This window comes from Protomyctophum parallelum, assembly GCF_964188405.1.
Source record: "Protomyctophum parallelum genome assembly, chromosome: 6".
Lineage (NCBI taxonomy): Eukaryota > Metazoa > Chordata > Actinopteri > Myctophiformes > Myctophidae > Protomyctophum > Protomyctophum parallelum.
This window is the reverse complement of record NC_139701.1, coordinates 43,319,625-43,342,131: the sequence shown is the minus strand read 5'-3', so window position 1 is coordinate 43,342,131 and position 22,507 is coordinate 43,319,625. Positions and strand designations below refer to the sequence as shown.

Genomic DNA, 22,507 nt, shown 5'->3' with positions numbered 1-22,507 from the left:
ATGCTGTTCATGAATCTATTATAGACGTGTTAACTATTCATTTTTAACATGACTCTGTACATAGTGCCAAATAGCTACAGACATGATCCAAGATTACACGCACGCACACACACACACACACACACACACACACACACACACACACACACACACACACACACAGAATGGACAGAATCATTTATGATACATTGTACACATATTTAAATTATTGATTTTGTGTTTGTATTTATAGTGATATTGTTTGCTTTTGTTTGTTTATTTCTATTTAGAGATTTCAATTATGCTATGATAATTTAAATACCGGTAATACGTTGCATTGCATGTGTTTTTACATTTCCTACTCGTAATCAAGCGATTTCTAATTATTTAGTACTTTTACATCTACTAGGCCTAGATATATTATTATTTTATAGTAACAATATATATTTTAACTTGAGTACAGTTTGGCTAATCTACCCACCTCTGAATGTAACCTTAATTCATCCAATGTGTAAGAAAATAAAGTCTAGCATTGCTACAGTACAAAGAAACAACATGGCTATAATTAATGATGAATTACAACTTAGTGGAATTAAGAACAAGCAAAGAACAAAAACACAGAATGCATGCAAATAATATTGAAATGTTCCTCTTTTCAGATGTGGAACTAAAGAGACATAGAAAGTGGTGTTTGACAAGAATGATTCATTATAATCCAATTTAATTCATGGTTAAAAACTGTATTTAGTGTGGCCTGTGCAATGGCTTAGTGGTCCAGGCACCTTGGCTGGTAATCCTGTCTGGCAGTGTGCCAGGGGTTCGACTCCTGATCCCGATTGCCTTTACTGCATGTCTTCCCCCCATCTCTCTCCCTATTTCCTGTCAGCCTGCTGTCTGTCCCTCCATAAAAAATATGAAATAAAGGCAAAAGCCACCAAAAAAATAAAATAATTCATGATGTCCTAAAAATGTGGTTTTTTCCCCCCCTCACACTTAGGGGTTGCACACGAGGTTCCATTTCTACTGGTAGAAGGGACAAGTGAGTGTTCATAATATTTCTATTAGACCTACAATAAGCTATAACAACCATAATAGTCCAACATGCTGTAGTCCTATAGAAATTATTATCTGCTCCGATCTCAAGTCAGAAAAAGGCATCAACACCATGTATTTGTCCGTCGACAGAAAGCCGCCACCATGAGTACGGACGCAGAGATGGAGCAGTACGGCAAGGCCGCCATATATCTCCGTAAGCCAGAGAAGGAGAGAATGGAGTCTCAGTCGGCGCCCTTTGATGCCAAAACGGCAGCATATGTGGCTGACAAGGGAGAGCTGTACCTCAAGTGTAAGATTATCAGTAAGGACGGTGGCAAAGTCACTGTGCAGTTGCTTACTGAAAAGGCGGAGGTGAGCTGGTATTCTACAATCAAACAGTGGCACAGTACTACTGTAATCATAACGCATTCTGGAGTGTTTTTTATTTTATTGTATGTATTTATTTTGATTAGGAAAGAACTGTGCCTGAGGCAGATGTCACCCCTATGAACCCTCCCAAGTATGACAAGATTGAGGACATGGCCATGATGACCCACCTCAGTGAAGCCGCCGTCCTGTATAACCTCAAAGAGCGTTATGCAGCATGGATGATCTATGTAAGGTGGTTTACGCGCTGAGAAAATAATTGCAGTATTGCACATGGAGTGACCTGGAGACTCCGGTTACTGAACAAGCACAATTTAGAGCTTTTTAACACTGTTTAGTGAATAATCCCAGCTCTAGTGATCCGTTGTCCCAGATACAAGTATGTGGCGTACTCAGTGCTATGTTGCATGATGTTAATGTTCTCTCTCTTCTCGCCTTCAGACCTACTCCGGCTTGTTCTGTGCAACTGTGAACCCCTACAAGTGGCTCCCAGTGTACGACCAGGAGGTTGTAAATGCCTACAGGGGCAAGAAGCGTATTGAGGCTCCACCCCACATCTACTCTGTCTCTGACAACGCCTATCAGTTCATGCTGATGGGTATGTACAGTACTAGACAGGACTATGGAAAAAATATTAAACTATAGTGGTTTTGAGCTGTATATCCATGACTAAAAGTGTGCTTTACAATTTACAGATAAAGAGAACCAGTCTGTCCTTATCACGTAAGTTTGCATCATCTCTAGGCATTAAAACAAGGCCCTTGTAGGCTTGTTCACACATTCACTAATTGCATTTGTCTTCTAACCAGTGGAGAATCCGGTGCTGGAAAGACTGTGAACACCAAGCGTGTCATCCAGTACTTTGCAACAGCTAGTTCCGGTGGAGAAAAATCTGCAGCGGATAGCGGTAAAATCAAGGTATTGCCTATATGATATATTCTGAAGTTTAACAAATACATGTTTTGAACATAAAAGCATTTATATGCAATATAGCAATTCAGTTTAAAACAATTCTGACCAAACTGGGCGATGTCTAAAACATTCTAGGGGTCACTGGAGGATCAGATTATTGCAGCCAATCCCTTGCTGGAGTCCTATGGTAATGCAAAGACTGTGAGGAATGACAACTCCTCTCGCTTTGTAAGTGTAAAAATAATGACATCTCATGAGAAAACCTGCAATAATTACACAATGTAGAGCGATGCAACTAATTGTGCTACTGTATATCAAACAGGGTAAATTCATCAGAATCCATTTCGGCACATCGGGTAAACTGGCCAGTGCTGATATTGAGACATGTAAGTATGAAGTTCACAGATAAAAAATCATATATGCCTTAATTTGAGCATTATTATTTTTATTATTATTATTGAGTTATGTACAACCCCTACAGATCTGCTGGAGAAGTCCAGAGTGACATATCAGCTTGCTGCAGAGAGGGGTTACCACATCTTTTTCCAGATGATGACCAACCACATACCTGGGATTGTTGGTAAGTGTTTATTTACTGACGATGCAGTTTAAAACTGTTCAAAACACAGCCGCCCGCCTGTCACCTGCTCACCACCACCCGCTCCAAAGATCTCATCACACCAGTCCTTCATGACCTCCACTGGCTGCCTGTCACTTCAAAATACTGCTCACCACCAACAAGGCACTGTACAAGCTGCCTTGCCCCAAGAAGATCAGGCTCAAATCCTGGGGCAACAAGACCTTCTCCGTGGCTGCGTGCATGCCCTGCACTCTGGAATGCACTCCCCAAATGCATCAGAGATGCCCCCTCCCTCCCTCGAAAAAACAACAACACATGTTCACCCTTTTTAAAATCCCTTTTCAGAAATGTGCCTGATCACTTCCAACCCCTACGACTTCCCACTGATCAGCATGGGTGTGATCGTTGTGGCCAGCATTGACGACAAGGTGGAGCTCGAGGCTACTGACGTGAGTGGACATTATTTTAAAAACACTTTCTAATACTTACTGTGGACTGCAGTCAGTTGCTCTGCAAAATGTATTCTCTAAATCAGTGCTTCTCAAAGCTTTTAGGCTGTGACCCCGCCCCCAAAATAACTGAACTTGGAATTGTAAGAGTTGATTCAGTTTCGCAGATAGGCCTACATATTGTGAAAATATCCGATCTGCATGTATTCACATGTTTTTCCTATTTCTTAGGTAATATTTGTCAATTTGGCCAATGCTTGACAATTATTATAGTATAGTATTTGTTGATTACTTTTGATGCAGTAATGGTCTCATTTGTTTTATTTAGTATTTATTTTATAGGTATTAAAAGTCCTTAAATTGCCACTTTAGAAATGTGCAGATAGATACAGTACCATGCATACACTGTATGTTGCTTTGTTTACAGTTGAGTTGTACACCATTTTAAAGAATGTTTGCTAATCTAATGATTAAATAATCTCAATCTTTTGAACACATCTTCTCTGCTTATTGACATCAGGAAGCTATCGACATCCTGGGCTTCAACGGTGAGGAGAAACAGCTGATCTACAAGATGACCGGTGCAGTGATGCACCACGGAGTCATGAAGTTCAAACAGAAGCAGCGTGAGGAACAGGCCGAACCAGACGGCACAGAGGGTGAGCTGGTCTTTATTTATATTAGTATTAGTAGAAGTAGTAGCTTTTGGTCATTGTTATACAATATAGAATATAAATATAGTATATACAAGACGGAATTCAGTTCCCAGTGGATTCCTTGCGACTATTTTAAATTGCGACTCTGTTTTAAATATATTTCTATTATTATTATGATTTTATAAATTATACGGTTTAGACCAGTGGTTTCCAAACTGTGGTGCGTGAGCGCCTTCTAGGGGGTGCGCGCCATCAAAACGCTAATGGTAGGGGCTAGGGGGCATGGTGGCACAGTTGGTAGTGCTGTCGCCTCACAGCTAGAAGGTCCTGGGTCCGATTCCCGCTCGGGACGCTGTGGGTGCTGGTAGCGTTGTTCCTCCTCCACGTCATCAGTGCCCACACACGAGGCTGGGTTGGCGAAAAAGCCTTTCTGGGCCTAGGGTAGGTACCCTCACAAAAAACATGCAGTAATCCTGGTCTCTAAACTGCCTCCCCCTGGCCAGCTGGGGCGCCTGATGGAGAGGAAAGGAACTGGTTCAACTACGTCCAACCAGGGAAACTCCCCCCTGTCAGGTGTAAAGGAGAAACTTGGACACTTGGCATTAAGGAAGCATTTCAAGTCTGTCTCTCTCCCCATGTCCCCCATATATGGGGACTAGGTTGGCGGAGGGTGTATAGAGCCCAGGATGACATTAGATCATTGACACAGGGGTGAAAAATGGGTTACATAATTGTGGGACAAAAATTAAAGAAGAAAAGGCTAATGGTGGTGCTATGGTTTTATTTTAAATATATTAACATGTTATTCCAATGATAAGTATACAGAATATAGCCTATCCTGCATATAGATGCCACATTCAGGTTAATACACATGTGCATACATGTGGATAAATAGGAAATATATGTCTCTATATACTGCAGCTTATGCTTATGCAATTTATATTTCCATGTGGGGGGGTGCGTCAGCATAAGGTCGGGAGTTAACAGGGGGTGCATGGCCAAAGATGTTTTGGAACCGCTGGTTTAGACCGATGATTATTACTTGCGCAAGCAGAGCGTGCAAGTAATGTTTTCGCCCGGTCTCTTCCGCCGTGACAGCTGTCCCGCCATTCGATGTTTATGCAGAAAAACATCAAATCTGTGCCTGTTTTGCTGGGACCAAATGACCACAAATGACCATATTTCTTATGTCATCATTTAGAGCTAGTCATACGTATACTATATACATAATCAGTAAAAATAAAATAGCAAATTGTGCCTGATCTGCTGGGACCAGAGTACGTGGTGTGTATATGTATGACTAGCTCTTAATGATGACGTAAGAAATATGGTCATTTGTGGTCATTTGGTCCCAGCAAACCAGGCACAGATTTGCTGTTTTCTTGCATAAACATCAAATGGCGGGACAGCTGTCACAGTTTTTGGCGCAAAGTAACCACAGTATACCGCTAATCAACTTACAACTACACACTCTATATAGTATATATGTATACGTATATAGTATATGCCTATATACTATATATAGTATATGCCTGCTTTGCTGGGACCAAACGACCACAAATGACCATATCTCTTACGTCATCATTTAGAGCTAGTCATACGTATACTATATACATAATCAGTAAAAAAAAAAGCAAGTTGTGCCTGATCTGCTGAGACCAGAGTACGTGGTGTGTATATGTATGACTAGCTCTTCACCCAAACTTATATAGATAGAAACTTGAATCATACTTAATAATACTAGGTGTTTATATGCATAAAGTAGGTAGGTAGCAAATAGTTACATCTAAAAATTATACATTTCAAACGTTCCTTCACAGAGATACTGAGATTTGACAGTTTACAGCGGTCGAAAGGACTTGCGCGCTCTGCTTGCGCACTAGTTGGCCATTTATGGCCTACTAGTGTGCAACAAGCAAGTATGCACTCGACAGAGTGCAGTTCTAGTTTGGTTAATGCATTTGATGATTTCGTGCTTACTGTAAATCGCTCTCTGGATTAATGTCTAAAATGTAAATTTCAAATTGCATGAACATTTCAGAGGCTGACAAGATTGCCTACCTGTTGGGCATAAACTCAGCAGAGATGCTTAAGGCATATTGTTACCCCAGGGTGAAAGTGGGAAACGAGTTTGTCACGAAAGGACAAACTGTGCCACAGGTGAGTTGCATGATTTCCATGTTCTGATTTCATACGCACATTTATATTAACACACCATGCTAGAATATCTGTTTGAGTTGTGTCCAGTGTCCACACTGTCTTAAATCATCTTCAGACTCCACTATTAGCCCATATCACTTGCCGTAGCACTTGCCCTAGCCTTGACAACCTTGCCGGTTTATACAAATGCTAAAATGCAATTTAGTTAGCGTGTTATGTAGAACGATATAAGGTTAATTTGACCTGGCACCCTATTGTGTGTATAGTTTCAATGTACAGATTATAGATTTTTTGAGATTATACTACTTAGAGTTGATTCTTGGTTTACCTATGCTCCTCAATTACAATTTCTATGCATTTTGTACTACCTCATGTTTTCCTTATTATTTAATTTAAATCACTCTGGATTAAGATAATCTTATAAATGTCTAAATTGTAAATTGCGTAATTCTCACTCATACTAATAACGTTCACATTTCCTTAGGTAATGAACTCAGTCGGTGCCTTGGCCAAGTCCCTCTATGAGAAGGAGTTCTTCTGGATGGTCATCAGGATCAACGAGATGCTGGACACCAAGCAGCAGAGGGTCTTCTACATTGGTGTGCTGGACATCGCTGGTTTTGAGATCTTTGACGTAAGCATGGACTTGTTTTAATTTGGATAATTTAGGCCTAATTATTTTTGTGTCATTTTCACAATTACACAACACTTTATTACAAGAGATTGGAATAATAATGATATTTCCACTCACAGTTCAACACCCTGGAGCAGCTGTGCATCAACTTCACCAATGAGAAACTGCAACAGTTTTTCAACCACACCATGTTTGTTCTGGAACAAGAAGAGTACTTGAAAGAGGGAATTCCCTGGGATCTCGTTGACTTCGGCATGGACTTGGCTATCTGCATTGAGCTGATTGAGAAGGTATACAATTATTATTACATTTGTATGTGACATACTAGCGTCATGTCCACGGGGTGTGTGTGTACATCAAAGCTGCAGAGATATAGGCTCCTGCCCTATGTACGTCATTGCTCGGCAAGGCTTACATACTTGCTTAGTTTAATGGACATGATGTTAATATTTTTTTTAGTGATGTGTCTTTTTTTGTCTCCTTTACACAGCCTTTGGGCATCTTCTCCATCCTTGAAGAGCAGTGCATGTTCCCGAAGGCTACAGACAAATCCTTCGCAGAGGCGCTGATTTTAGCGCATCTGGGAAAGAACAAGGCCTTTGAGAAGCCCAAGCCTGGCAAAGGCAAGGGCGAGGCTCACTTCTCCCTGGTCCACTACGCTGGAACGGTGGACTACAGCATCACAGGCTGGCTGGACAAGAACAAAGATCCTCTTAACGACTCTGTCATTCAGCTGTTCCAGAAGTCTTCAGTTAAACTGCTGGCTATGTTCTATCCCCCACCTGAGCCTGAAGGTATGTTTATTAATATAATATAATGTAATGTGTTCCAGGATGCTGTTTGCATCTTATTATGTTTGTTTACTTTAAAGGCCAGCCAGTAGGAACACAGAGGGGCGGGGCTTAAGCAATTACAGCCTGTCCCTAATTGGCGCACCTACCAAGTTTGGGGAAGCATGCAGGGAACTGGAGCTGTTTAAACCTCAGCCAATAGAAACATAGAAGGGGCTTAGCAATGGAGCCCAGCGGCCAGCTATTATGATGGCAGACCTCTGGTCAGTGTTGGTGACAAGTTGGGTGCGGTTCAGAGCAGCGGTGTGCCTGTTATGTTTGTGACGTCCAACACACCCACCAGCCCACCCTCTAGACAATTTTAATTAAAGCAATAAGCCACAAGAGGTCTCAGGTTACTGGGTATTTTATAATGGCTGAGAGGTGTAGTGAGACCCGACGCGTAGCGGAAGGTCTCCGACCCTGTCAGCCATTATAAATGACACGGTAAGCTGGGACCTCGTGTGGCTTATTGCTTTTCTAAAATGGTTACACACATAGTAATATTAACCTCATAAAACTATTACACTCACAAAAGTAGCTACGCTTTACGCCCACCAGAGCGAGCCACACTTCCTTGTATTTACTCCAGTCTCTGTGACGGGAATAGGAGGCGCTTGATGTCTTTACGAGGCTACATTTACAGTCATATGAGCGCGGGCGGTGCTTAGACGCCCGCACGGCCAGGGTGTGTAAGTGCTCCCCTTCCCCAGTTCAGCTGCAGAGCTGCGGGATCAGCTGGGAATTATATAAAGTGATTGAAGGTGTGGATTATCGGGGGTGCATACTTAGTTTAGACTAGTCATTGGTTAGACATGGGTTAAGGTTAGGTTTAGCTGCCCTGTGGGAGGTTAGGTTTAGGGTGAGGGTTTGAGATAGGTTGTAGTTTTACAACTGAACCCAGCCAATCAGATTCAAGTATTGGGACTAACCGTTTTAGAAATAGAGTATAATAATATGTGTTCTACCCTCCAACATGAGCCTGGGGGTATTGTTATATGAATACTATGAACACTAAAGAGGAATGTAGATTCTTATGACTAATGATGATAACTCACGATTCTAACAAATATAAACAGATAATACAAAGAAGGGAGGCAAGAAGAAGGGTGGTTCCATGCAGACTGTGTCTAGTGCATTCAGGGTAAGATTTTTTATTCATTATTATCAACATTATATCCATGTAAGAAATAAACAAAATTAACAATTAAACAATTTCTGTTGTGGCTGAAGTTTAAAATAGGGCTTAAATGGATAATGTATGTTTTAAATCTGCAAAGAAACTTGTATCTAAAGAGTTCAAATAATAGTAGCGGAGGAAAAAGTACAATTTTGTATGACTTTTTACTATAAACACAATTGGCTGTTTTATGTCTCAATAGGCAAACTTGGGGATGCTGATGACCAACCTGAGGAGCACTCATCCTCACTTTGTGCGTTGCCTGATTCCCAACGAGTCCAAGTGTCCAGGTAAACACTGAAAATAAAAATGATAAATTATCATTTAATGCAACTTTGGCCAGAGTTTGTTCTTCTAATAATAAAGCAACATCTGTACAGGCCTGATGGAGAACTTCCTGGTCATCCACCAGCTGAGGTGTAACGGTGTGCTAGAGGGCATCAGGATCTGTAGAAAGGGCTTCCCCAGCAGAATCCCATACGCTGACTTCAAGCAGAGGTATTCATTCCTTTTCCCCCAGCAGCTTTTATTTCCAAACCTAGTCAATGCACCAACAAAATGACCAACTTTTAGAAAAGTATATAGAATGCCAGCGCAAAATGACCATGAACTTTTATAAAAACAGGTACAAAGTACTGAACGCCAGCGCGTGTCCCGATGGCGCCTTCATGGACAACAAGAAAGCTTCAGAGAAGCTGCTTGGGTCCATTGACGTTCCTGTTGATGAGTACAGGTTTGGACACACCAAGGTGAACACACTGTGAACCTGGTTTAACATTATCCTGAGTGGACTAAAGATGTTATGGTTGTTTAGTGACAGTGTTTTGTAACATTGTGTTCAGGTGTTCTTCAAAGCTGGTCTGCTGGGTACCCTGGAGGAGATGCGAGATGAGAAGCTGTTCACTCTGGTCACAATGACTCAGGCTCTCGCACGAGCTTACCTCATGAGAAAGGAGTTTGTCAAGATGACGGCAGTAAGGTAAGCTTGCAAGGAAAAAACAGGAGAAGAAACCTCGAGCAGAACCAGGCTCTTGGGTGGGCGGCCATCTGCATTTACCTTGCCACGACACAGGGCAACAAAGATAATACCAACAGCAAATAACGACAACAATAGTAACACTCTCGAGATGCCAACTAGGCCATTTCCGAGTCCTAGACCTCTCTGCTGTCTGTCTGGGTACGACTGCTGCTCTGAGTCATAGAGCTCTTTTCTATTCTAAATCATTCAGACCCGTTATTGACCTTAAACCAAACTTGAAACATACCTTAGTTATGTCACCAAGAATGGCTGTTGGACACTGACATACATACCCCAACATACATAATGTACTGTACATACCCAACCGATCGCAGTACTTGCGCACTCTGCTTGCGCAAGTAACTATGACACAATAATAGTAACTATAGTCAGAGCCTGCAGTCGTAACGTGGAAACCCTCAATCATGACCCACTGAAACTGTTTTCCACAGAGATGCCGTTTACACCATCCAGTTCAACCTCCGCTCGTTCGTCGCTGTGAAACACTGGCCATGGATGAAGGTCTACTACAAGATAAAGCCTCTTCTGCAGAGCGCTGAGACTGAGAAGGAGCTCGCAGCGATGAAGGAGAACTACGAAAAGATGACAACAGACCTGGCTAGTGCTCTGGCCTCGAAGAAGAACCTGGAAGAGAAGTTGGTTGCTATAACGCAGGAGAAGAATGCCCTTTCAGTGGCAGCGTCATCAGTAAGTACATACACTAATACACTTGTACAGGGAATGTTACTAATAATATTTCATGTTGTTTATCATCTGACCTTGTATATTTTATCTAATGTAGATGTAGACCATGGCAGAGAATGCCTGTTGGGTCCAACGGCTGTTGGCATCATTGTATGTATAGCTACATGGCTAGCAGCACAAAGGCCTGACCCAATGTGTGGTTCTTCTGTGGGGAGGGTGAATCTACTGCTTATGCCACTGCTGGAGGTTGATAGCCTCCAGCTTCTTCCTTGTCCTCACCTCTGTACCATCCAGGCTCTTAAAATGATAGAGCCTGCCTTTTTTACAAGCTTGTTCAGCTCTGTTAGTGTCCCTTGTGAACGAAGGAGTCCCCTATGGAAGCAGCTGCAAAACAAATATACTCGTATATCTTTGATTGAAATTTGTATTCACTGTTTGTAGAATGGGTACAAGCAAGACTTGTTTACATCAGGGTCCTCCATTTCAATTAATCAAATATACACTAGGAAATATACAAAAATATACAAAAGGAAATAGTCATATATACAGTTAAAGAATGTAAAAGAAAAATGGTAAAACGTGTACAGTATGGGGAAAAAGGGGGGTGGAGGGGGAATCTTTTTTTTTACAAGCGCCAGTTTCGAATTGCAGTAGCCCGTAAGTGCTAGACTATAGGGTCTAGGGATTCACATTTCTTAATGGCATAGGAGCGAAATCTCACCCAGAACAAATGCTGACACATTTCCTCACTTATCTCTTTCATTGACAACCAGGGAGACGAGGCTCTGAATGATGCTGAGGAGAGATGTGAGGGTCTCATTAAAAGTAAGATCCAGCTGGAGGCGAAGCTCAAAGAGACGACCGAGAGACTGGAGGACGAGGAGGAGATGAACGCAGAGCTTACTGCCAAGAAGAGGAAGCTGGAAGACGAATGCTCTGAGCTCAAGAAGGACATCGACGACCTGGAGCTCACCTTGGCTAAAGTGGAGAAGGAGAAACACGCCACTGAAAACAAGGTTCATGATCATACGCTGTAGCCGTCTTATAAGTTATTGAACAATAATGATCCATTCCCGATTATACAATCTTCTATCATAGCGGTCGTATCAAGTTCTAAAAAGATAATGATTCATTCATTCTGCTTATTTAGGTGAAGAACCTGACTGAGGAGATGGCCTCTCAAGATGAAGGTCTTGCTAAGCTGACCAAGGAGAAGAAGGCGCTCCAAGAGGCCCATCAGCAGACCCTGGATGACCTGCAGGCAGAGGAAGACAAAGTCAACACTCTGACCAAGGCCAAGACTAAGCTGGAACAGCAAGTTGACGACGTGAGTTCATCAAGTCAATTGGATGTTTTGAAACTTGAATACGGTACGTTTATTTTCTTACTGAAAAATACGAAAACTATATTGTTGTGCAGTTGGAAGGTTCTCTGGAGCAAGAGAAGAAGCTCCGCATGGACCTCGAGAGAACCAAGAGAAAGCTTGAGGGTGATCTGAAACTGGCCCAGGAAGCCATAATGGATCTGGAGAATGACAAGCAGCAGTCTGATGAGAAGATAAAGAAGTAATGTGGACCACAATAATAATAACAACAATATTAATAATAATAATAATAATAATAATAATGCCATGGATAAAAACTACCACTAACATATGATGTACTTTATGTATACCACAGGAAGGACTTTGAAGTAGCCCAGCTTCTGAGTAAGATTGAGGATGAGCAATCTATGGGAGCCCAGCTGCAGAAGAAGATCAAAGAACTCCAGGTATTTATTTTATTATATACTTATTTAAAATCATTGATGATAAGTAAGTGAAAAGTATAATTGTAATATGTCCATTCATTTGAAAGGCTCGTATTGAAGAACTGGAGGAGGAGATCGAGGCAGAGCGTGCAGCTCGGGCCAAGGTTGAGAAGCAGAGAGCTGATCTCTCCAGGGAACTTGAAGAGATCAGTGAGAGGCTGGAGGAGGCTGGAGGAGCCACCGCCGCTCAGATCGAGATGAACAAGAAGCGCGAGGCTGAGTTCCAGAAGCTGCGTCGTGACCTGGAAGAGTCCACCCTGCAGCACGAGGCCACGGCCTCTGCTCTCCGTAAGAAGCAGGCGGACAGCGTTGCAGAGTTGGGCGAGCAGATCGACAACCTCCAGCGTGTCAAGCAGAAACTGGAGAAGGAGAAGAGCGAATACAAGATGGAGATCGATGACCTGTCCAGCAACATGGAAGCTGTTGCTAAGGCAAAGGTAGAATAGAGTGCTTGTGTGTAATTCATGACAAAATACGTTCAATGAACCAATCAGGGCGGGGGGGGGGGGGAACGAAGGAATACATTGTAGTTTACTTCAGTGATTGAATGTGTCCAATGATAATCAACAGGGAAATCTTGAGAAGATGTGCCGCACCCTTGAGGACCAACTCAGTGAAATCAAGGCCAAGAGTGATGAGAATGTTCGCCAGATCAATGATATTGGAGCTCAGAGAGCAAGACTGTTGACGGAAAATGGTAAATGTTCATCATTGTAAGGTCTACTAGCCTACATGGTTTGTCAATGGCCCTTGAGCAAATTCCATAATTAGAGATACTATCAGCGGCGATCCCAGGAATTGTATGTATTGATCAAAGATGATTTACATGTTTTAAACTTATACTCAAATGTCTAACTAGGTGAGTTTGCTCGTCAACTTGAGGAGAAAGAAGCTCTCGTCTCTCAGCTCACCAGAGGCAAGCAGGCCTTCACCCAGCAGATCGAGGAGTTGAAGAGACTTGTTGAAGAGGAGGTTAAGGTATAAGGAACAGCCTTTTTTTTACGAACAGACCTAATTCCATCTTTTTGTAATTTCATCCAGCTGACATTATTTTTCCGTATTTCTTTTGCCAGGCAAAGAACGCCCTCGCCCACGCTGTGCAGTCAGCTCGCCATGACTGTGACCTCCTGAGGGAGCAGTTTGAAGAGGAGCAAGAGGCCAAGGCTGAGCTGCAGCGTGGAATGTCCAAGGCCAACGCTGAGGTGTGTCAGTGGAGGAGCAAGTATGAGACTGATGCTGTCCAACGCACAGAGGAGCTGGAGGAGGCTAAGTAAGTCATCAGTGTTTTTTCCTAAAGTAGGTTTAGGAACAGGTGCAAGAGGATACAGTTATTAAGTGTAGGCAACGCTTCGGTCACTGAACTTCTTCAGGAGAACAAACCACCAATCATTCGCTAAGCAGAGTCTGTGATTGCAAAAGAGGTGACATAATTTAAAGATAGACCCCAGGAAACTCATACGCCTACGTCACATTATAAACAAACATTATACAAAATATAATAATAATTATATATATATATATATATATATATATATATATATATATACAAACACACACCCACACACACACACACACACATACACACACACACACACACACACACACACACACACACACACACACACACACACACACACACACACACACACAATTATACAACATTGTACTCCACTCACTATACAAATTATTGCTCACAGTGCTTTGATTTGTGATCAACAGGAAGAAGCTCGCCCAGCGTCTTCAGGAGGCTGAGGAGCAAATCGAGGCTGTTAATTCCAAGTGTGCCTCTCTGGAGAAGACCAAGCAGAGACTCCAGGGTGAAGTGGAAGACCTCATGATTGACGTGGAGAGGGCCAACGGTTTAGCCGCCAACCTCGACAAGAAACAGAGGAACTTCGATAAGGTGCTTTGACATGGGTGGATGTGTTTGGTCCGACGTACTAACAGTCATGAGTCCGACACTCTAACCAAAACCCAAACCTAACTTCACAATAAGCCACGGGTTAGTTGTAACTGGCAGCACATCTCGGGAGCAGCGGTGTTGTCGGACTAATGCCACTCGGACTGTTGTCTAAGCAACGTGAATTGCTTTTACATGAATTATTTTAATTGTTTCCTCCTGAAAGTGGAGGTAAATGACACATTTCATCACGGCTGCTGTGCAGGTCTTGGCAGAATGGAAGCAGAAACATGAAGAGGGCAATGCGGAGTTGGAAGGAGCTCAAAAAGAGGCTCGTTCTCTCGGCACCGAGTTGTTTAAGATGAAGAACTCCTACGAGGAGTCCCTGGACCAACTGGAGACCATGAAGCGTGAGAACAAGAACCTGCAACGTAAGTTTCCTCTACATAAGTATTTAAATAAAAGTTAAAGAATAACTAAATTAAGGTTAAAAATGGATCAGGCTACAACTTTATTCAAACACAAATACAAAATAGTCGCTGAAAGTTCATTGATAATTTTGCAGAGGAGATCTCAGACCTGACCGAACAGATCGGTGAGACTGGAAAGAGCATCCATGAGCTGGAGAAGGGAAAGAAGCAGGTGGAGACAGAGAAGGCAGAGATCCAGACAGCCCTGGAGGAAGCCGAGGTAACACTTTTAGGTCCTAGATGAACAACGCAATTGTTGGATTCCTTTCAATACGTTTTATATTCAAACAGCATAGCAGTATATGATCAATGTTACATTAAAGGTCCTACAACCTTTTGATCCTGTATTACATTTCAGGGTACTCTGGAGCACGAGGAGTCTAAGATTCTTCGTGTCCAGCTGGAGCTCAACCAGATCAAGGGTGAGGTTGACAGGAAGCTGGCAGAGAAGGACGAAGAGACGGAGCAGATCAAGAGGAACAGCCAGAGGGTGACCGACTCCATGCAGGGCACCCTGGACGCTGAGGTCAGGAGCAGAAACGATGCCCTGAGGGTCAAGAAGAAGATGGAGGGAGACCTGAACGAGATGGAGGTTCAGCTGAGCCACGCCAACCGCCAGGCTGCTGAAGCCCAGAAGCAGCTGAGGAACATCCAGGGACAGCTTAAGGTGCAAAACATATTAGTTACTAGACACATATTCATTCAACGGAACTGCTCTGAACATCTGAACCAAGGGGCTAGCTCCGTTCACTGCCTGGAAATGAAGCCACTTCCAGTTTCTCGTTGAAGCTGCCGTTCCTATTTATGACCCAGCAAATGTCTTCTATTGTTTGCAAGACATTATCTCAATGAGGTTGTGGGAGAACTTTAGACTTGATTACCTTAGTAAACCTTTTCAAAAACACGTTTTTTATCGCTAGTTTAAAGTCTTTTTTTTAAATCATCATGATATGCGTTTAGTAAATTATGGTCACGTTAATTTTAAAATTAATTCTACTGGTTCTACAGAGTAAGACCTGCCCTCACGGCGGTTGCAGACAATATAGTATTCATTTCTTGACCGGATTTAGAAATATGGCGGATTTGAAATCACCGCAGAATGGGCTTGACACGGTCTTTGATCCGAACAACATTCTGACATTTCTCATAACATGTCCACCTCCTATGTGATCTTTTTTTTCTTTAGGATGCCCAACTGCACCTTGACGATGCTCTCAGAGGCCAGGAAGATGTGAAGGAACAAGGCGCCATGGTGGAGCGTAGGAACGGCCTCATGGTCGCTGAGATCGAGGAGCTGAGAGTGGCTCTGGAACAGACGGAGAGAGGCCGCAAAGTGGCTGAACAGGAACTGGTGGACGCCAGTGAGCGTGCTGGACTGTTGCACTCCCAGGTAAGTCAATTGGAGAAGGAAAAAAACTGTCAACATTATTTAACATACAAGTCATGCATACTTGTATTGCTAATCCGATTATTTATATTTTAGAACACAAGCCTTTTGAACACCAAGAAGAAGCTTGAAGCTGACCTGGTCCAGGTTCAAGGTGAAGTGGACGACAGTGTTCAAGAAGCAAGGAATGCTGAGGAGAAAGCAAAGAAGGCCATCACTGATGTAAGTTCCATTCCAGAGGTCCATTATACCAGGACAATGAGACATCCTTATGGCATTGCATATTTCATATTTCATGTTCAAACAGCCATGACAATCATAGAGGGGGGGGGGGGGTGAACTATCACTATTTTCAGCACTTGTACCAAACATAATGTGCTCAGGAAAAGAACATTCTTAACATAAGGTGCTGGCTTCAGGCAGATGGCTCAGAATGTTACAATGCAGACTGAACTGGTACAACAATATAATCAATATAGTCAATCAAGACATTTAATAGCAACAACAATTACTACTAAATATGAGTACTAAGATATTGTGATTGTATTACCTGGTTTGATTCCTTCTGGTCTCATGACACATCACACATGTATCTGTTTATTACCTTTCATGATTTTAAAGAGCCATTGTCGTGCGTTGAATGACGCAGGAGACCAAGACTGTTTCACATGTGGGACAATAAAATGTATTTGATCTCACAACAACGATGACTTTCCAGGCGGCCATGATGGCCGAGGAGCTGAAGAAGGAGCAGGACACCAGCTCTCACCTGGAGAGGATGAAGAAGAACCTGGAGGTCTCCGTCAAGGACCTGCAGCACCGCCTCGACGAGGCCGAGAACCTGGCCATGAAGGGAGGCAAGAAGCAGCTCCAGAAACTGGAGGGCAGGGTAAGGTGTAGTTTACTTCAACCCATTAAGACCTGGAACGCATCTGCATCGCCGTGGCTTTTAAACACTTTAACCATTATTGTTTTTAACTTAGGCTATTGAAAAATAGCAAATGGGCTTGTAGATCTGCCATTTGTGATATGAAATAGTATTATTTATTTATTTTTACAGAAAACGGTCATGATTTAGAAGACATGTGTAGAATCTTCTCTCAATCTCTTCATAATGTATGTTTCCATTGTGAAGGTGCGTGAACTGGAAGCAGAGGTTGAAGGTGCAACGAAAGGCAGTGGAGACGCTGTTAAAGGTGTGCGCAAGTACGAGAGGAGAGTGAAGGAGCTGTCATACCAGGTAGGCTATATCACTTAAATAACCATCATCAAGCCACTGGCTAGCCGCTAAATGAATAGATGGACATGCAGCTAATGTTATAAATTCACTCTCACTTCAGACTGAAGAGGACAAGAAGAATCTGGCCAGGCTTCAGGATCTGGTAGACAAGCTGCAGCTGAAGGTGAAGGGCTACAAGAGACAGGCCGAGGAAGCGGTAAGTCAAATAGACATTGTTAGTTAGTGGTGTGTGTCGTCATAGTTTAACTAAAAGGAATAATAGGAATCAGTTATGATGCAATGTCAATATGACCAACAGCAGAGCATTCTTCAGTGTCCATCTTGCTGCTTTCCACAAGTGGCACATGGAATCTCTAGCTTGCCATGCTTCTGCTGTATCGGGCGCACACAGCCCACATGGGCGTTGTGGAAGACCTGTGACTGGATGGATGCTGAAAGGGAAAGCATGCTGCTACACAATGCACACATGCAGTCAGTGTGTGTAATGGAAAAACATTTCCAAAATTGACCACAGAAAGCATTACAAAAAAATCCCTGCAAGTGGAAATATTTGGCTCGGGGTCACATGGTGCTGACCACAGCCATCGTGTCATTCCAATGAGAACCTGTCAAGGCTAATTGGAGACGGTCCCGACGCACTCATGAACCTGCTACTGTATTAGCCACATAAACACATTTATTTAATTATTTAATTTCCTGAAATGTCTATAATTGCAAGATGCTCTTTTCAAATAGTGCAGCTTTGAACCATATCTCTATCATATTGCAGGAGGAAGCAGCCAACACTCACCTGACCAAGTGTAGGAAGATTCAACATGAGCTGGAAGAGTCTGAGGAGCGCGCCGACATCGCTGAATCCCAGGTCAACAAGATGAGATCTAAGGGTCGCGACGCAAAGGTAATGTTCAATAACTGAAGGTTCATTATCCTTTAACTAAGATTTAACTAAAGATTCATGTTGAATATCTAACATTATGTTCCTATTGTTACAGGGAAAAGAAGCTGAATAAGTTCTCCAGTTCAAGTCACCGTACAACGTCATAAAATATGACACATCGTATTCAATGAAGGTGGCAAAAACAGTATTTTGTTGTCAATACTATGTTTCTTATTCAAGGCACCATGCACAGTCGTAAAATATGAACCATTGTATTCAATAAATGTGGCAAAAACGGTATTTTGTTGTCAATACTTTTTATCATGAGTTTTGAAATCATGGGTTCAACGAACATGTCCACTATACCATTTTATTCACTCTTTGCAAAGATAAGTAGTCTACTTCAGTGGTTCCCATTCCCAATCCTATCCCGACAGTGATCTTGTGGTATACCCTGAAACTGTGAGGTTGGGGTTTGATCCCCAGCCGGGTCACACCAAATACTGTAAAAATGGTACCCTCCCTGCTTTGGCACTCAGCATCAATGGGTTGGATTGGTCAGGTCAAATCAACTAATCAAATGATTCCCGAGCACGGCACGGCTGCAGCTCACTGCTCCTTGGCTGTGGCTCACCGCTCCAAGAGATGGGTCAAATGCGGAGAACAAATGTCATACTTTTGACTTTTTGGTTTTAGCCTGTGACCCAAAAGGGACATTGTAATTGTCTCCACGGGACCCAAACTAGTGGAAATAGCAGATCTACAAGCACACTTCGCTTCGCACCGTGAACATGTAGATCGGCTATTCAGTATTTAAGTCCGACGTCATTTTGTAGTGTTACGTTACATCCGGGTCCAAGTGGCACCAGCTCCCATCCGCATCTCATTGTAAATAGAATATCTAAACGTGTGAATCTTTGACGTTATTTTTCAGAAAGGAAGCCATTGAGGGTTAAAATGGGTCTTAATGCTTCCAACTCGAGTAGAATTATTAATGTTTTGTACAAGTGTCCATGACAAACAAAATATATGATGTGGAGAAAATAACTATTATTATCATTATTATTGAAGGTGGTATTGCTCAGTACAATATTTCGGGGGTATATTTAGAATGTGTGCAGGCTTGAGTATGTTGAATCTAGTTTGCAATTAATGAGGATTTAGTTGACACAATGAAATAAAATGGCGATAGTATTCCGTGTGGGGGGACTTTCGTGGTTGTTTTCGTCTCAGATTTAGTCTGTAACAGTATAACTCTATGGGGACACAAAAGTCCCGATGTCCCGATACTGTATCGGTATCGGGAAAAGTATCGGATCGGCCCTTATTTGTCATATCGGATCATATCGGTATCGGTGAATATGCCATTCTACCCACAGATCCGACACAGGGGTAAGGGGTTGACACTATGGCAGGTAAATAAAATGTTGGGACATGTGGAGTTTGCTTTGGAGTTGCCCAAACTGCAAGTGCACATTTGAGTGAGGAGTCTGCTATAAACACAACACGAGATATATAGCTAGATAGCTATAAACACAACACGAGATCACAACACTGGTATCGGTATTCGGTATCGGTATCGGCTAACACAGAAATTGAGGTATCGGGATCGGATCGGAAGCGAAAAAAGTGTATCGGGACATCCCTAGTAAAAACTAAATGAAACAAAACAAAAAAGCAGAGGATAGCAGCATAATATATCAAATACAAATACACACAATACATACAAATACATACAATACAATAAATTCACAAATAAGTTTACAGGTAAAAGTATGAATGACTGATTAGAGCAGGGGTTCTCAACGTTTTTGGCTGGGAACTCCCGGAAATGCTTTGGCCATGTCTCGCGACCCCTGCCCCACCCACCTCCCTACCACCAATACAAACCGACTGCAAAAATAACCTTAATAATAGAGGAAATATATCATAAATGATAGTCTAGTGAGATTACAACAGTGGGCAAATATCTCTATCTAGTGGTCAAAACGTTTAACACAGGGTGGTAAGAGATTGTCCTTTACAACAAACACACACGCACGCACGGTCACACACACACACACACACACACACACACACACACACACACACACACACACACACACACACACACACACACACACACACACACACACACACACACACACACACTTGCTTTGCGTATGGTCGTCCATCGAATGCGATGATGACGTCCACTTATGTCCTTAACGGCGAGTTCTCTGGTGGCTAAAGAGTCCAATCCTGGAACCACATGTTTTATTGCAGGTGGGGCATGGGTAGGTTGTAGTGGTGGTAGTGGTAATGACAGTCATGGGTGTGTTCCTCCTGTGTCTCTGTTGCCTCTGTTGCTGTCTTCTGACAGTCCCGTCCTCCTCCAGCCTCTGGGTTTCCTTCGTGAGTCACGGTCAGCAGCAGCAGCCTCCAGGTCCTCAGGCCTGATCTTGCATTTCCTCAGTGAGGTCTTCAGCTGGTCCTTATATCGCTTCATTGGCCCTCCTGCCAGGCGCATGCCATGGTGGAGCTGGCCATACAGCACTCTACGGGGCAGCCAATCTTGGGGCATTCGTATCACGTGTCCGAGCCAGCGCAGTTGGTGCTGGGTGATCATGGCCTCAATACTTCTGCAGTTGGTTTTAGCGAGTATGCACAAACACACACTGTATGGTACTTTTACTTTTCTTGAGTATGTCCATTTCTCAATATTGCATACTTCTTTCTACGTCATTACATCTCAGAGGCAAATATTGCACTTTTGTTTTTACTGCACTCCGATTTAGATGAATACGACTAAAGGAAACAAAATAATGTTTACTTAAATGTCGATGCCAGTATCGTACTGGAATGCAGTAGGCCTACTTTTACTTGTTACAGCTATTTATATATTGCGCAATTGCTATCTTTAAAGTAAATACATGTAGGCTATGGGTGATTCTGTGTACCACTAACAAAAAGCTAATAGGCTACATTATTTTTCTTCAGATTATCTACTTGAGTTAAACTCTGCATGGTCACACCAGTGTGAAAAAGAAATCCCCAGTGTGCCTTCAGATTACCTTGATATGGAAAGGGTTGAAAACCACTGAATGAAATGAATGCATGTATGGTGAAATGTAATACTGCAATGAAATATGATGAGTACAATTATAGGCCCGGTAAAGGATTCGGTGTCCCTAGAGAGTGAAGACATCAGTACATCAGTCCCGTAAATCCAGAGCCAGACTATTCGTTGGAGCAGTAGCATCACTAGTTTACAACTTCACGCCTCATAAACATCTGAACCGCATGACTACAAAAACATCAACACCACAAAGCATAAAGCTGTCAAATTGAGTGTATAGGCTAGTCTCAATGTTTCATCCTGAAATGCAGTGGAATTATGAAGTAGCATACAGTGGAGATTCAACTTCCTCCAAATTACTAACACTATCCAAAACCCTAACCTAACACAGGATTTACTAATTTCTGACTCATGGGCATAGTCCCCAATTAGACTCAAGTACAGTATGTGAGTAGTTTAGTAACTTATACTCACTATTAACACGTTCCAAATGATGTATCTGACGAGACATGCAGTAAAGTAAATGTAATGACTTTGCCAAAATGAAGAAACATAGCACCCCACCATGCATAGGAGCCTGTCACACAAGAAGCATTAACCTTTAAAGGAAGGACCTTGAAAGGAAACTCTGCTACTTTTACTTTCTGCATAGCCTGCAATTAACACCCAATATAAGCATGCTGCGATGGTTGACATGGAACCCTTTGCAGAGGAGTCTGGAGTTCCACTTGGCGGTGAGTGAGCCTTGCGTCTGTCCATCATTTAGTCATATTAATGTTTTAGTGATGTTAGCTGTTCATAGTCGCACATGTTTTACTGATGCTGTTCATGAATCTATTATAGACGTGTTAACTATTCATTTTTAACATGACTCTGTACATAGTGCCAAATAGCTACAGACATGATCCAAGATTACACGCACGCACACACACACACACACACACACACACACACACACACACACACACACACACACACACACACACACACACACACACACACACACACACACACACACAGAATGGACAGAATCATTTATGATACATTGTACACATATTTAAATTATTGATTTTGTGTTTGTATTTATAGTGATATTGTTTGCTTTTGTTTGTTTATTTCTATTTAGAGATTTCAATTATGCTATGATAATTTAAATACCGGTAATACGTTGCATTGCATGTGTTTTTACATTTCCTACTCGTAATCAAGCGATTTCTAATTATTTAGTACTTTTACATCTA

General features: G+C 42.4%; 1 protein-coding gene across 1 annotated transcript; it reads left to right on the top strand.

Moving 5' to 3' along the window:
- Positions 1-1,176: 1,176 nt before the first annotated feature.
- On the top strand, positions 1,177-18,448 carry LOC310860570 (myosin heavy chain, fast skeletal muscle-like; the record flags this gene model as incomplete). Its single annotated transcript, XM_083767562.1, has 39 exons — positions 1,177-1,386; positions 1,488-1,631; positions 1,843-1,999; positions 2,097-2,124; positions 2,211-2,319; positions 2,449-2,541; positions 2,636-2,699; positions 2,795-2,893; positions 3,239-3,342; positions 3,863-4,001; positions 6,040-6,158; positions 6,643-6,792; positions 6,912-7,082; positions 7,283-7,586; positions 8,702-8,766; positions 9,005-9,092; positions 9,183-9,300; positions 9,428-9,551; positions 9,645-9,781; positions 10,273-10,528; positions 11,299-11,541; positions 11,676-11,852; positions 11,945-12,090; positions 12,205-12,295; positions 12,382-12,771; positions 12,905-13,031; positions 13,194-13,312; positions 13,408-13,604; positions 14,054-14,237; positions 14,500-14,665; positions 14,800-14,924; positions 15,063-15,371; positions 15,891-16,094; positions 16,188-16,313; positions 16,810-16,980; positions 17,227-17,331; positions 17,432-17,527; positions 18,101-18,229; positions 18,324-18,448. 39 exons carry the CDS (start codon positions 1,177-1,179, stop codon positions 18,339-18,341), a joined length of 5,802 nt encoding a protein of 1,933 aa, XP_083623688.1. The 3' UTR covers positions 18,342-18,448.
- Between the last annotated feature and the right edge of the window lie 4,059 nt (positions 18,449-22,507).